General features: G+C 36.1%; 1 protein-coding gene across 9 annotated transcripts in view; it reads left to right on the top strand.

The window, feature by feature from the left end:
• HMGCLL1 (3-hydroxy-3-methylglutaryl-CoA lyase like 1) overlaps positions 1-13,432 on the top strand; it is an 85,212-nt gene that overhangs the window by 12,154 nt on the left and 59,626 nt on the right. For 8 of the 9 annotated variants that reach the window (XM_063389388.1, XM_063389383.1, XM_063389386.1 and 5 more), the window contains exons 2-3: positions 10,738-10,815; positions 11,772-11,879. In XM_063389388.1, the coding sequence (XP_063245458.1) occupies positions 10,738-10,815; positions 11,772-11,879 (186 nt within the window). Of the gene's footprint in view, positions 1-10,734; positions 10,816-11,771; positions 11,880-13,432 lie in introns of those variants that run through there. The other variant, XM_063389392.1, reaches the window with a different exon arrangement.

Raw genomic sequence — 13,432 nt, 5'->3', positions numbered from 1 at the left:
CTGCTTGTTTGCCAAGGGAAGCATTTAGCGAAATAGAAAAAGGTAATGTATACACCATGTCCTGAAAATACATTTTTAATTTTTGCTGAAGTAACTGACTGTGTTGGCCTCCTGTTAATAATAGAAGTCTCTAGTACCATTTATTATTGATTTCATTGTTACATAAGTGTGGTTGTCTATGCCTCTGCTACCACCTGATGCTACTAATAGATTCCTTGATCATTATATTTCAAGTTATCAAAAATTGTCTGTGACTACAAAAAATTGTCTGTGACTACAACACATCTTTTTAGGTTTTGTGCCTTTTTAGGTTGCATGAGCTGTTGGCTGTAATTTGGGTATTCAGATCTCTTCTATTCCATGTACTCTACATTTGTTGAGAACAGCAACAAATGTTTTTTAGAAGGTGTCAAGTCATCAGTTATAATTCAGAAAGTTCAGTCTCATCCAGGGGACTATTATTGACAAATGTGGCCTATAGTTTTTGTTGCCAGATTATGAATGAATTTTTGTAAAAAAATTAATATTAAAATAAGGTATTTCTTTGTTTTCAAAGATAGCAAACAATTGCACTTGATTTTATCTTTCTGTTTGTCCTGTAATGCTGCTACTTTTTTTTTTTTTTTTTTTTTTTTTTTTTGAGAGCATCCAACATCATGGCAGAGAATTTGGACATGGTTTCCAGTTACTCTTAGAACTAGCTGCTGCTGCCTCTGTTAGACACTCAGTCTTCAGTTCCTGAGATTTCTTCTTTGAAGAGCTGTCAGAACAGCAGTTTTGTTAGCCTGCCCTGTGCCTGTGGAATTTTCTGACCCACTGGAGCTTGTGTTTGGTGAATCTTAAGCTATGACCACAGGAGATGTCTGTGTGACTCTATACTGACATGTAGTAAGTTGTCCTCGGCTGCATAGTTAGAATGTAGCATAAACTCTCATGGTTTTGATGATCACAATTTAAAATGTGTAATGTATACAATTCAATGTTTGTAATTCACATTTCTTCCCTTTGCTTATTAAAGGGAAAAGCTTCTGGGGGTGTGTTACTATCTTCAGATCAAGATGGCTTCATAATATTTTCTAGTATACTTTCACTGGCTTTGTTTCTATTGAGTTATGAAAATAACAATGAAATGTATAAATTAATAATAAATCTTAAATGTTGAAAATTACATGCTTATCTTTCCCCATATTTATTAATATTATTTGAAATACTACTAGTAATTGTGTTTTGTGTAAAACTTACATGTGTTTCTTCATAACTGCTTATATTAATAGATTTTGCTCATAGCTATTGTATAAAGTGGGAAATACTACTTTATTGGTTTTCTGTCTGTCGTAGCCTTTACTGTATCCCTGAGATAGCACCACTGGTTAAGCTGTGTACTATCATTTCACCATATCTATTCTTTGTACAAATTGGGGTTGAAAGCAATTTATGAAAAGTTACAAAGCAAGGATTTAGTCAGGACTAAGGCTAAAGAATATGGGCTAACAATTCATGGCTTTATATCCTGCTACTCAGAAAAACACTTGCCTGGCATAGTAGTTCAGTGTAGCGTGTCAGTTTTGGAAGAAACACATTTTGTGTTCTCTTCAAATGGAAGAGAGATCAAGAAAATCTAGTTTATGAAGAAATTGAGAAGGTCATAAAGAAATACAGAATAATATTGTTGCAAGATCAGTATGGTAACCCATGTAATTTGTTTGATTAAGAGTAGTAGTTTCAGAATGCATTCCAAACCCACAACATGGGGTAAAAAACAGTGAAGAGTCTTTAAGCTTGTTTACTACTACTGCATTTCCTCATGGAAGGAGAAAATGAGTAATAACCTAAGAAGGAACATGAGTTTAGTCTTCGATGTGATATGAAAAGTACAACAGAAAACAACTTTCATGGTCTCATGCATTTAAAAATGTATTATTATTATTATATTTTATTCTTATGCTTTTAAAATAAAAGTGAAAGTGGGCACCTCCAAACAGTATTCAAATGTATGACTACCCTTTCAATTAAACAAAACAGTTCCAGGCTTTCAGTTTCTGTGTGTTCATAGTTCCAGCTGAGTTCAATTCAATTGGTTATATGAGGTAAATTGTGTACTGGAGGCAGCTGCAGGTTCTGGTTTCCCATCCATTAAGTACATCCACTGTAAGCAAAAGAGTAAACTACAAATCATAGAAAATAATCAGCAGGTGTTTCACCCAAAATATGTGAGAGTTGATCTCTTCTGATCTAATATAAAGGAAAATAGTCTGGGAAGTGAGGAATTCCTCCGGTTTCCTCTCTCAACTCCTGCAGGCAGATATTATATTGATTTATTAACTCTGTAGCTCTTTATATAATGTCCTATTTTGTGTTTGTCTGAAAGAAATATTCTTTCTTATAGAAAGGAATTCTTATTTTTTTTGCTACATCTCACTGCATTTTGCTAAAATCAGGGAAGTACTGTGCTGTGAAATTAGTTTGCAAACTTAATATCTCTGTGGCAGTTGTCTTTGTGATAGGTGATTTAGCACAATTGCATATTATGCTTAAGTTTTCTCTTTTATAAACATGGTTCTGTTAATGTATCAGACAGAGCTCTTTTACTGTTGGTTTTTGGTGTATTTTTTCATGTCAAACCCTTGTTCATTGCTTGGATAAAACATTGTTCTTTGGGATTACTGTCATAGCATCTGATATCTGTAGCCTCCAGTGGGTAAGGAGATAAATCAGAGAGAGTTAATACACAAAACACTAATTTTCAGATGTATTTTATGAATGCTGCTACTCTAATCTGAAAAGTGTGATATTTCTGGCCTCCGTCAGCAAAGCTTATCCTTTGGGTGCTCGGCATTAACAACTACACTTTTGTTTTAGGTGCAACTGACAGAAAGGACAAAGAAAGGGAGAAATAGGCTGCATTCTAATGCCAGCCAGTTTGACATGGGGTAAAGAAATACTTAAGGAGCATATATCTGAACTGGACGTTAAGGAACAAGGTTCAGATATAACAATGAACTCTAGAATAAGAAATTTCTCCATCATGGAGCAGTGAGGGCCAGCAGCTCCCTAATGGAGGGACCCAGCAGTTGACTATGCAGTCCCACAGGAGCTAAGTGGGGTGAGAAGGGTAGGTCTAGAGTGGTATCTTAGAGGGTAGATCTAGAGGGGCTTCAAGCACAAGCCCAGGTCATCGGATGAGTTTGTGTTGTTAAGGGAAGTCCAAGGTTACAACTGGGAGTGCAGGTCAGTGAGTCAGGCTTCGGTCCAGTGGTTGTAAACAGAGTTGGCCATGCAACCCTGTGCCTGTCAGGCAGGTCCATGATGATGAGAGAGATCCGGGGTCAAGCTGCAAAGTCGGCCCATGGGTCTAGGTGTCTTGGATTATACTTTTTTCTGATCCAGAGACGGGGCACTTGAGAGGCGTTTTAAAAACTTTTAGTCTATTTTCAGTCTCATGTGAAGGGTGAGACAGTACAGATGTTGCAATTCATGCTATTACAATCAGAAGCCAAACTATTTCTTAATTGCAATACATTATAAGTGTTTCTTGGCTTATCAGCTTTTGCCACACAATGCTGTTAATGCCTCAAAGCCAACCATCTAGAAAATTACCCCTTGTGGGTCCTACTACAATGCATCTTTCATAGTTCTATTTCTCTAAAGTATCTAGTCTATTTGCAAGGCCATAATTTGAAACTTGTTTCTAATTCTATTTCTCTCTCAACAATGTCTGTCTTATTCTATAGCATTTCTAAGTCAGCATTTTTTATCTCAAAGTTTGCATACAGATGCATACTATGTGAGCTTTTTGTCAAGCTTTGAGAATTCTCTGTTTACAGAGGAGTCATGGGAAAACAAGGCAAGAATTAAGTTGGTCTGATTTGCTTCTAAAGTGTAGTTTGGGCAGAAGAGTAGAGATCGTGCCAATTGCTCCGAATCATTGGACTGATGGTACCTAAGTATTCATGTGCTATATTATGCCTTTCATATACCTGGAAAATTGTTGATGTGTAAGATATCAGCTACAGAAAATATATTTTGGATTGAAATTGCTACAAACAGTGAAGTTACTTGCTTTCTTCTACATATTTATCTGTCTTTCAGTTGTTCAGAGGGAAAGAATTTAATGGCAAAGGTGAAATCGACAGCAGGATGGATTGGGAATCATGTCAGCAAGGAAGGCTGAAAACTTGATTTAGAATGACGGAAAGAATATATTCCCTACTGAAGGAATGAGGAACTCAAGTTTCTCTGATTTCTCTGATTTCTCTTGATAACTCATTAGATGATACATAGTTCATCTGATGGAAATGTTTGCTTGGGATTACAACACCTGAATGAAGACATAAGCAGGTATCTACAATATCTGAAATTCATGTGATAATCACTGCAAACATGGGACAAGACTCAGTTGCCTAAACATAGATGCCTAATGCCATTGGAAACACAAAGGATGAGACATCTTTCTGGGGTAGGGATATTCTACACATTGTAAGATGCTCAAGAGACCTGTGCCCTTCTGGCGTTCTCCTAGCAGTTAAACAGACCTGGCAGTTGAGATCATGAGCCACTAGGTGTGAACCCTAGGATGACCTGATTTATTTTTTATCTTTATCAGCCATATTGGAGCTTCTTCAGCTGAAACAGCAATTTCGACATCTATTATGCCTTCATAAACATGCATAGGGGTAACCATTTAGAGGCTCAGTTAGCTGCCGAACAGATGTGTCTAGTGCCATTTCAGATGCCTGTCGGTGTAATGACATTTTGATAGATTTGCAATGAGACTTGCAGTAAATGGACAAAGCAGGACCCTGCCGTTTCTGAGCAGGACTTGGAGACCAGAACTCTGAAGTCATCCAGCATGACTCTGGGTTGATCTATTTAGACAGTGACAATGAGGTGCAGTTTCTTAACCTTGATCTGAATACCTTGTCTGCTGTAGCTTTGGAAGACTTATTTTAAAGGATTTTTGAAAGGAATAGCTGTATATAAATGGTGTTTTGCTTTTTAAAATTTGTAACTGTATGAGTAGTGTAGCTGAGTATGACTTGAATGTTCTAGTTCTGTATAAGAGTAGTGTTCAAATACTACTATTTTTTTTTCAGTCTTTTGAGCATTCCTAATTAATGTCATTCATTACCTTTTGATTTGCCAGCTCATCAGAATACTTGACGGAATTCTTTTTTTCCAAATCTTTGTACTTTATCACCTTTAAAGTCCTTTACCATTAAAGTCCTCTTTGTCAACAGGATTAGATCAGACAACTGGACACTCCAGCAGCATAAGCATAATTCTTATTGTTCAGTTAAATTCCTTTTTGTTTAAAATCATATTTCTTATGTTTTCATATGAATGACTTCTACTGTAAACAGCCCTGCAACTATAAGAAGTAGTATACTAGCAGATCATATTGGAATTTAATAATTAATGTAAATGACAGTAGAAATGTTAGGGCTGATACTTGACCATAGCAATCCCTGCAGTGAATTCTCTCTCAGTTCAGACAGTCCCCTGATATATGTAAATCACTACTCTTTCATGAGCTCAAACAAACCTTCTGACCTCAACAATTATTTGGTTTATTCCAGATAAGTTAACTCTGCTCTTAACTAATTTTATTCTGGAATGATTTACTTGCATTTTATATTTTGGCCTCCCATGGACAATCTCCATTGATTGACTTTTTTTCTGAAGTAGAAAGTCGCAATATTTCTGCTCATTAAGTGCCAGGCTACTGTTTTATCTATGACATCCTAGTTTATAGCCCAGGATCAGTTTTGCCATTTCATTTTTTTACTTAGTCAGACAGCATCAGAAACAATATGGAATCGTGTTATCTTACATATTGCTTTTATTGAAATGCATCTAGTATGTCAATGGAATTTTGTACTCTGCTGAAACTGCTTTGTTTGGGGTATGTTTGTGTTAACATTCAGGTCATGTATATGAAGCAATATTATGAGAAAATGTCATTTGATGAAAGATTCTCAGGGGGTGAGGGGTTTTGCTAGTCATGGTCCATTCATAGCTACTCTTCTTCCAGTGATCATGTCAGCAGCATATAGCAGAAGTTCTAGAATGACTACTCAGTTTACTGAGTATTATCTTTACTGAGCGATATTCCTCAGGTGCATCTGACTGGTTTTTGAATCTTCATTTTTTCTCTAGTTAAGCTGGGATTTTATATGTTTAATATGTGTCTTCTAGTAGTGTGAACTGTGTGAACAAGGATTTTTGTTTCTTCCTGTTTATTTCCTCTGTATCTTGTAAAGCTTAGAGACATCTATGTGTTCAGAAGATTGACCAGTTTTCATTATTCTCTTTCCAGCAATCATATTATTTATCTTAAGCCTTCTCCTGATTTTTGGGCATTTTTCCTTGTCACTGCAGATATATGTTATGGAGTTTGATGCCACCTCCCTGCTGATTCTTGTTGAAAACTGCTTTCCTGAGTAATTCTTCTTTTTACAAGATGGTCTGACCTTTCTTCGGTTGTCTTCTGTGCCAGAACACCACCTTGTGGAAAAGGAAAGCAGAGGTTTATCTTTCATGGTTAGAAGGATTGAAAAGACCTGAACCTCCAGATCCTTCTCTCTTTTGTGTTTTTCAGTTACCTTTGAGAAGCTCTGGGTAATATTTGCTGTTTCTGCCCTTATGAATGACCTTCATGGAATAAAAATCATAGAAAGAACCTCAGCACCTTTACTAGAAGTAATGAAGTACTGACAGAGCTTAAAAAGTGTATTTATTTAATTTGTTTACATTTTTTGTTACATTAGGGATATTATACTGCTTTAATTAAAAGTTACTAGGGTTTTCTATAATGAACCTAACTTTGCAGCTATTTATAGTTGAGAGAGAATGTTTCCATACAGAAATTTGGCATTCAATGTCTGAAGCTAAATGGTTTGGTTTTCCTTTTTCTATTTCTTTTAAAAATACTCTTTGGCTGCATTCTGTTTTAGGGAGGCAATTTTTTTTTTGTGGTTTTATATGCTTTTTGTGCTCCCTTGGCAAGGTTTGATACATGGGAAAAAAAATTTCCAGGCCCTTAGTCTTTTATGTCAGCTATTTCCTTTTTGATATTTAAAACATGGTACTTTGGTGGTCATTACTTTTTAACAGAGGCCCCATATTATTCAATAAGCAGTTACACCTAAGTATTTGCCATTAGTACTTTTCAAATATTGTTACATAAAAATAGTTCATGTAATTCAATTTAGTAAATATTTTTTCTGAAACAAAATTGTATACCTGACATGTTTAGTAGTACTAAAATTAGTACTTGTGTATTTCTGCAAAGTTCCCCATTTCTCATTCATTTAAAATATATAAACTGGTTTTCATTTTTCTGTTTGTTTCTATTTTCTAATTATTATCTTTAGGGCATTTAGTGCTATACTTAAAGGTGTTGAAATTCCCTAAGTTGGTCTTGTTGGTTCAGAAAATCATTCCTTTTACTCAAGGGTGTAGTGTACATTTGAAATGCTCCAGTTAGCATTTGGGGAAATGAGTCCTTTAATTCATGAAGCCCAAGTCCTGGTTGAGGTCTGATGCCATCCAGGTAGTAAACAGAGAAGTGTTTAAACTCTACCGAAGTTCTTACAGACTTCAGTGTGTTCTGTGCATTTGAAGCTTGACTAGTGAGCGCAGGTGGCATTGAGCCTGACACAGAATGTGGCTTGGCTCAGGATTTTCTTCAGATGTTATTTAAGTAATGTCCAGATATTCTGCAAGTGTGGCACTGGATTCAGAAAACTTCCTAGAAAGTGTGGTCTCCTTTTTCTTCCCAACAGCTTTGTCAAGTACGTATTTCTTTCTCTCTTGGAAGAATGTCCCAATAGCTAGTTACCAAGTATTCATTCACAGGACAGGTGAGAGTCCTTTACTCCTTCTATTCAGCTTGAGCCACAGCATAGAAAAATGCTGGAGTCACTTTAGCAGAAGGTGGTACACATACTCTTATAGTCTCCGGTTTGTTTCTGAGTTCTATCCAGCATCAATGGACTCTAAAAGGTATAAAGAGTATACAGGGACCTGAACCTAAGTATTCTGCCTGTCTTTGACTTGCTTGTTATCTGATCTTCAGCAATGCAGCACAAGAGAAATTATTAGTTACAGTAGGGAGAGAGATGATCAGAACAGAATTTGTGAGATGAAGAAATTGGCTGAGGAGAAAATGGGAGATAATGTTGCAAGCAGATTTATTAGGCTGGAAAGACATTGCTGGGTGGAGTTCCTCCATTTTTTAAAAAACATCTTTCTTCTACAGCACTAATCTAATTATTTGAGATAATATGTGTTTGTACCAAAGGTAATGATGTTAGTCCAAAAGTTTTCACAAGAAAGTATCAAGGTGGTAATATCTGCTGATAACGGATGCACAGAAGACATCTTCAGTACAAAATTGGATGGCTCACAGGAGGAACTGAAGATAGGAGGAGGAGGATGCACCATATGCACCATAAATAAAATTAGATGAAATGCAAAGCAAGATTCTTCTGGACTCATAGCTGAGACGTTTACTCTAAGCTGTTAGTTCATCAGCTTGAAGAGTGTACAGATTTGTGTGTAGTACTGCCTTGAGTTTCCAGTGTGTGGGAGCCATTCCCTATGTGGTTCTCAGTGTTGTTCTCACTCTGTGAACAGTGAATTCAAGTTGAGACTGGCTAGTGAACAGGAAGGCTAGAGAGAAAATCAGGGGCTGAGAAGCCTGGATTATGGTTCAAAGAGATTGTATATCTAATATCACAGGCAGAAAATAAAAAACAATACTTGAATGCCTTTCTGCAGTATCCCCTCCAAACTTTTGACCCTTATGAACTCCAAGGGCTGTGGACATCACCTGATGTGGTGTCACAAGGGCTGTGTGAACCATTCTGTACTTGAAAAGACGAGTACAACTCTTGATTTCCACAAATTTTTGCCACAATAGACACTAAATAGGATTTACAAGATTTGGCCTAGAAAATGAACACTTTTGCTCCCAAAGTTTTATGGACATTTTTCATGCTCTAAATTATGCTTTGGTTCACATAATCTATTTTAGCTTTCTTTTTATTTTCCTGTCACAGCGTCACTCATAGCACAGCTGTGGCATTTGTCTTGCAACAAGAAGGATCTGATAATCATGAAATAACCCAGATTTATGCCTGTAGTGCTGAAGCAGTGCCATATTTGTGAAAATAACTTAAGAGGAACAATATGCAGCAGATGTGAAGGTTTTACCTTCACATTTAAGTAGGTTTATACTGTCAGTGAGTGTGGGCTTAGCAGGGCCTGACAGAGTTTCAACTTACCAGATGTTCCATGTGATCAAATAGATGCTATACAGCTGTTTCCCATTCTTTTTACCGGGCTCAGATAAATATACAGTAAATGATCTAAAATATATTTATTGTATTTTGGCAAGTCCTGCAGAGAACTGCCCACAGGCATCAAGAATGCAGGGAGAAACCAAGGGTGCTCATAGGCATGCTCACTTTCCATTACGGAGGAGAAATTAGCAGCTGTTTGGTTGAAACAACCCTGATGATACTAGTCAGGGAGAAATAAAATATAGGGTTTTCCTTTGGTTGTGGATGTTGTGAGATTAGTGGCTGTATTTATGGAAAATCACAGGTCTGGGGGAGCTGTTACTCCCACGGGTGGGAGCTGCCCCTGTGCTGTCAGTGTCACCCTTCCAGTGGTGCTAAACTCCAGGAGAGGTAGTGGGTTCGGTGGAGCAGCTGTCCTGCAGGTAGCTTGTGCTGATCCCAGCTTTCAACACTGGAGTGGAGAACTGGATTGGTTTCTGTCCTCAGTGTGGTACAGAAGACAGGGTATTTCCAGAGCTCCTGACAAGGCTGTCTGTGTCTCTCCTGTCCACTCCTGAGCATGGACAGTGTGCCCCAAATTAGCTATGGGGTGTGTTTTTAAGGGCACAGAGCTTTTGAGGTTCAGTCCAGCCAACTGCTCTGAACTGTTTCAGGACTTACAGGCCCAGTTTACATTAAATGCCACACCTGTCAACTTGATTCAATCAGAGAGCAGCTAAATAATAAAAACTGAAGTTTCATTTCCCTTCACCTGCTCTCCTGTTCTCATTTCTCCTTCCTCCCCCTCCAGTTCCCCATGTTTTCCTTAGCCCTTTGACCTTACTGCTGCCTTCCTTCCCTCCTGTCCCCACCAGCCTCCTGCCTTTCCGTAGCTGCTCTTACATCTGAAAAATTCTTCTTCCTGTCTACTGGAGGCTTTCCTTGTTCTCCTTTCAATCCTTTTTTGAAACTTTCATTTTCAATTGGAGAAATAACACTCATTTTTCATTAATAATCCTTTTAACATTTCTTGACTGCTATGTTATTTTCAGATTTATAGCTAAGTCTTGCAAACGTTTACAGAGAAGTACCTGTTAAGTGAAATTGAGAACATTCAGTTATAAGTTTGGAGGACTGGATTGTTCATTGGAAAGATTTTTGAAATGGAACTATTTCTCACTGTAAAACTCAATGTTCATTTATGGTTCTGTGTACATTTTTAATAAACTTTTGTGACCACAAAGGAGCAGTGGAACATTCACTAACTTCTGTTTTTAACTTTTATTCCTTAGGTCAAGGTGTGGAACATGTTCTCACAGATTTTTAAATGTGCTAAGCAAACTTAATGTTGACAATATGACTTTATACCCAGAGTCATAGGAAAGGACAAGTTGTACTTTTTGATCTTGGTGACCTTAATTGTTTTATTTTTCAGTATTGATTTTTATTTCAGGAACCTCAAGCAGCTGGATTGCCTGAGTACATAAAGATTGTAGAAGTTGGGCCAAGGGATGGATTACAAAATGAAAAGGTAACTTTTCTCTTTAGGTTTTTGTGTGTGCTTTGACATGCATGTTAGTGTTATTTTCATTGTGTAGAACAAGTGCATCCTGCTAATTATGTTTCTTTCATTTTACTATTAAATATATGTATTTTCATATTGATAACTTTCCTTTATCTTAGAATGAAAGTGTATTCCTATTTACCCAGCATTTAGATCATATAATTTCTTTCTATACTTGGCTAACTAGCCTTTCTTTTACTCAACATTTCTTTTTGCTGGGATTTGTCTTGTCAGTCAATAACTTTCTGTTGTGACATAATTGGTAAGCACTGAAACACTGGATATCTTTGTAACTCATGTTTCTGCTTCAAGTGTTCATGTAGAGGGAATAGTAAAATAGATTTTATCATGCTTCCTGCTAAAGAGAGACGGGAGAAAAGTATTACTCTTTTGATAGCATTATTTGCCTGAAGGGTGGTAGGGAAGCATGGAAGAAGATTGAAAGAGGTTATAGGTACATGCATAGAAAGTAATCTATTTCCACAAACGGGAGGATAAGCTCACGTATAGCATTGTTACCTGTACCAGAGATGTTAGTGGTATTAGCAGAATAGAGTTACTCTGCCTCAGCTGTGGAGCTTTTTTCCTCATTTTTCACTGGTTGCACTGTTAGTATTTCCTTTGTCAATTCTTACTGGATTGGTGTTTGGTTAATAACAAGTAATGAGGACGGATCTATAACCGCTTACACAGAAATGCTTCCTTTTGTGATGGACAGAAAATCAAGATCAGGTATACTGCCTAGTACCTTCCTTATACCTTCCTTATACTTCCTACTGTCAGGAGAAAGTAGCATTATGGTAACATATCTAAGTGTAGTTCATAATTTTTAAAAAAGTATTGGTTATGTACAGGGAACATTTCACTTACAGAAGTTTCTTATGTGTGAAATACTTTGCTAAAGTATGTCTCCATGTCTATAGGTGATAGTCCCAACTGATATAAAAATTGAGTTAATCAACCAGCTTTCCAAAACAGGCCTGCCTGCAATAGAAGTGACCAGTTTTGTTTCATCCAAATGGGTGCCTCAGGTAGGTAAAATCAGCTCTATTCAGAACTATTTCAATTTAAATGCCATTCCATTTATTTATGTAACATTTAGGTGTAAATAAAGATTCGGGATGGCAACACATCATTAATATAATTTAATGTTGTTTCTACTTCTTTTCTACTCTTCTAAAACTAATAGTCCTTGCTGTAAAAAAGAAAATTATTATACATTATTTTCTTTTTTTCTAAATGAAATGTAATTTTCCACATTTGGAAATGTGTTTGGAAGATCTAAATTTGGGACTTCTGTGTATGTAATAGTAGTTAGACACATTACTTATTTTGGAGTTCTAACACTCTATCAGCAACTACTCTTAAATTTTGATGAATCATAATAATTTGCTTATTATTTTTCCAGAATTAATTTTTACATTTGGTAGAATTCAGCAGAAACCTAGCCTTTCTGGAATTGGCAGCAAACCTACACTGGCATGAGACTGCCCTGTTTCCATTTGAGATTTAACAATGCAAATTCAGGCTTAGTCCTGAAGTTTACTATTTAGCACCTTTTTGTGCAAATTAATTATTTCTTAAATAAGGAAAATAAGGAAATAAATCAATACTTGTATATATAATTTAAAGTATTTTTCAAGAAATTGCAAGAATTTAAACTAATTTTTAAGAAATTCAAGAACTTGTTTGCACAAATGCATTTGAGTACTTTATATTTGAAAAGGAGCATACAAGTTTATTTACAAATTAAAACAAGAAGTTAATTAATTTGAGGAAATACTTCCATTTTAACAATGTCTATTGTATGTTGGACATCTGAAAAAATGTAGATAAAGTTTGTTCATTTTAAACTGAGAATACATCCTGGGCCTGGACTGTATTCTAGGCTTTTCTTTGAGAAAAACAGCCATGCTTGTTCATGAGTTAGCAAAGCAAATTGCGCAACACTCTGAGGGACTCTTTTGCTTTATTTCAGTGTTCTCAGGATCACCAGGGAAGAGTCTAGAAGAAGGATAACAGGAAAGCTCAAAAGAGACAATGCAGAATTTCTTTGGCATCAGTATAGGGGCAATCATATCTTGTCTGTTGAAAGGGAATAGGTTAAGTTTTTCTAACTGCCATCACACTTTGTCAGTTACTGCAATGGAGAATAATGTAGTTTTTTAAATATTAGAAGAAAAAGTCTATAGCAGAGGTGTGTTTCTTCCTTTTTTGTTTGTTTCCTTTTCCTGTGAGCCATTACAAGTACCAAACTAACAGGTTTGTCAGTTTAGAAAAAAATGAGCAATCCCTTCTTATCTCAAATTCATGTCTGAATACTTTGTTTTAACAGCTTAATTAGTGTTTAATTTTTTTTTTAAATTTAAAACATAAGATTGTGTTGCTTTGACAAAGTGCAGTCTTGACTTTGTCTTCTCTTTGCTCTTTCTTTTTTTCATAGGTCATAGGAATAGAATTTACAGTTATGTTTAGATCACTCATTCATTTATATCTGGTTTTAGTATTTTAAATTTTTATGGTTTCCCATCCACTGTTGTTTTTGGCAAAGATTTTTTTTTTACTGAAAAATCTAAAAGAAAAA

The sequence above is a fragment of the Prinia subflava genome, chromosome 2 (genome assembly GCF_021018805.1).
Source record: "Prinia subflava isolate CZ2003 ecotype Zambia chromosome 2, Cam_Psub_1.2, whole genome shotgun sequence".
NCBI lineage: Eukaryota > Metazoa > Chordata > Aves > Passeriformes > Cisticolidae > Prinia > Prinia subflava.
The sequence above is the reverse complement of the archived record's forward strand: the minus strand, read 5'-3'. Positions and strand labels throughout refer to the sequence as shown.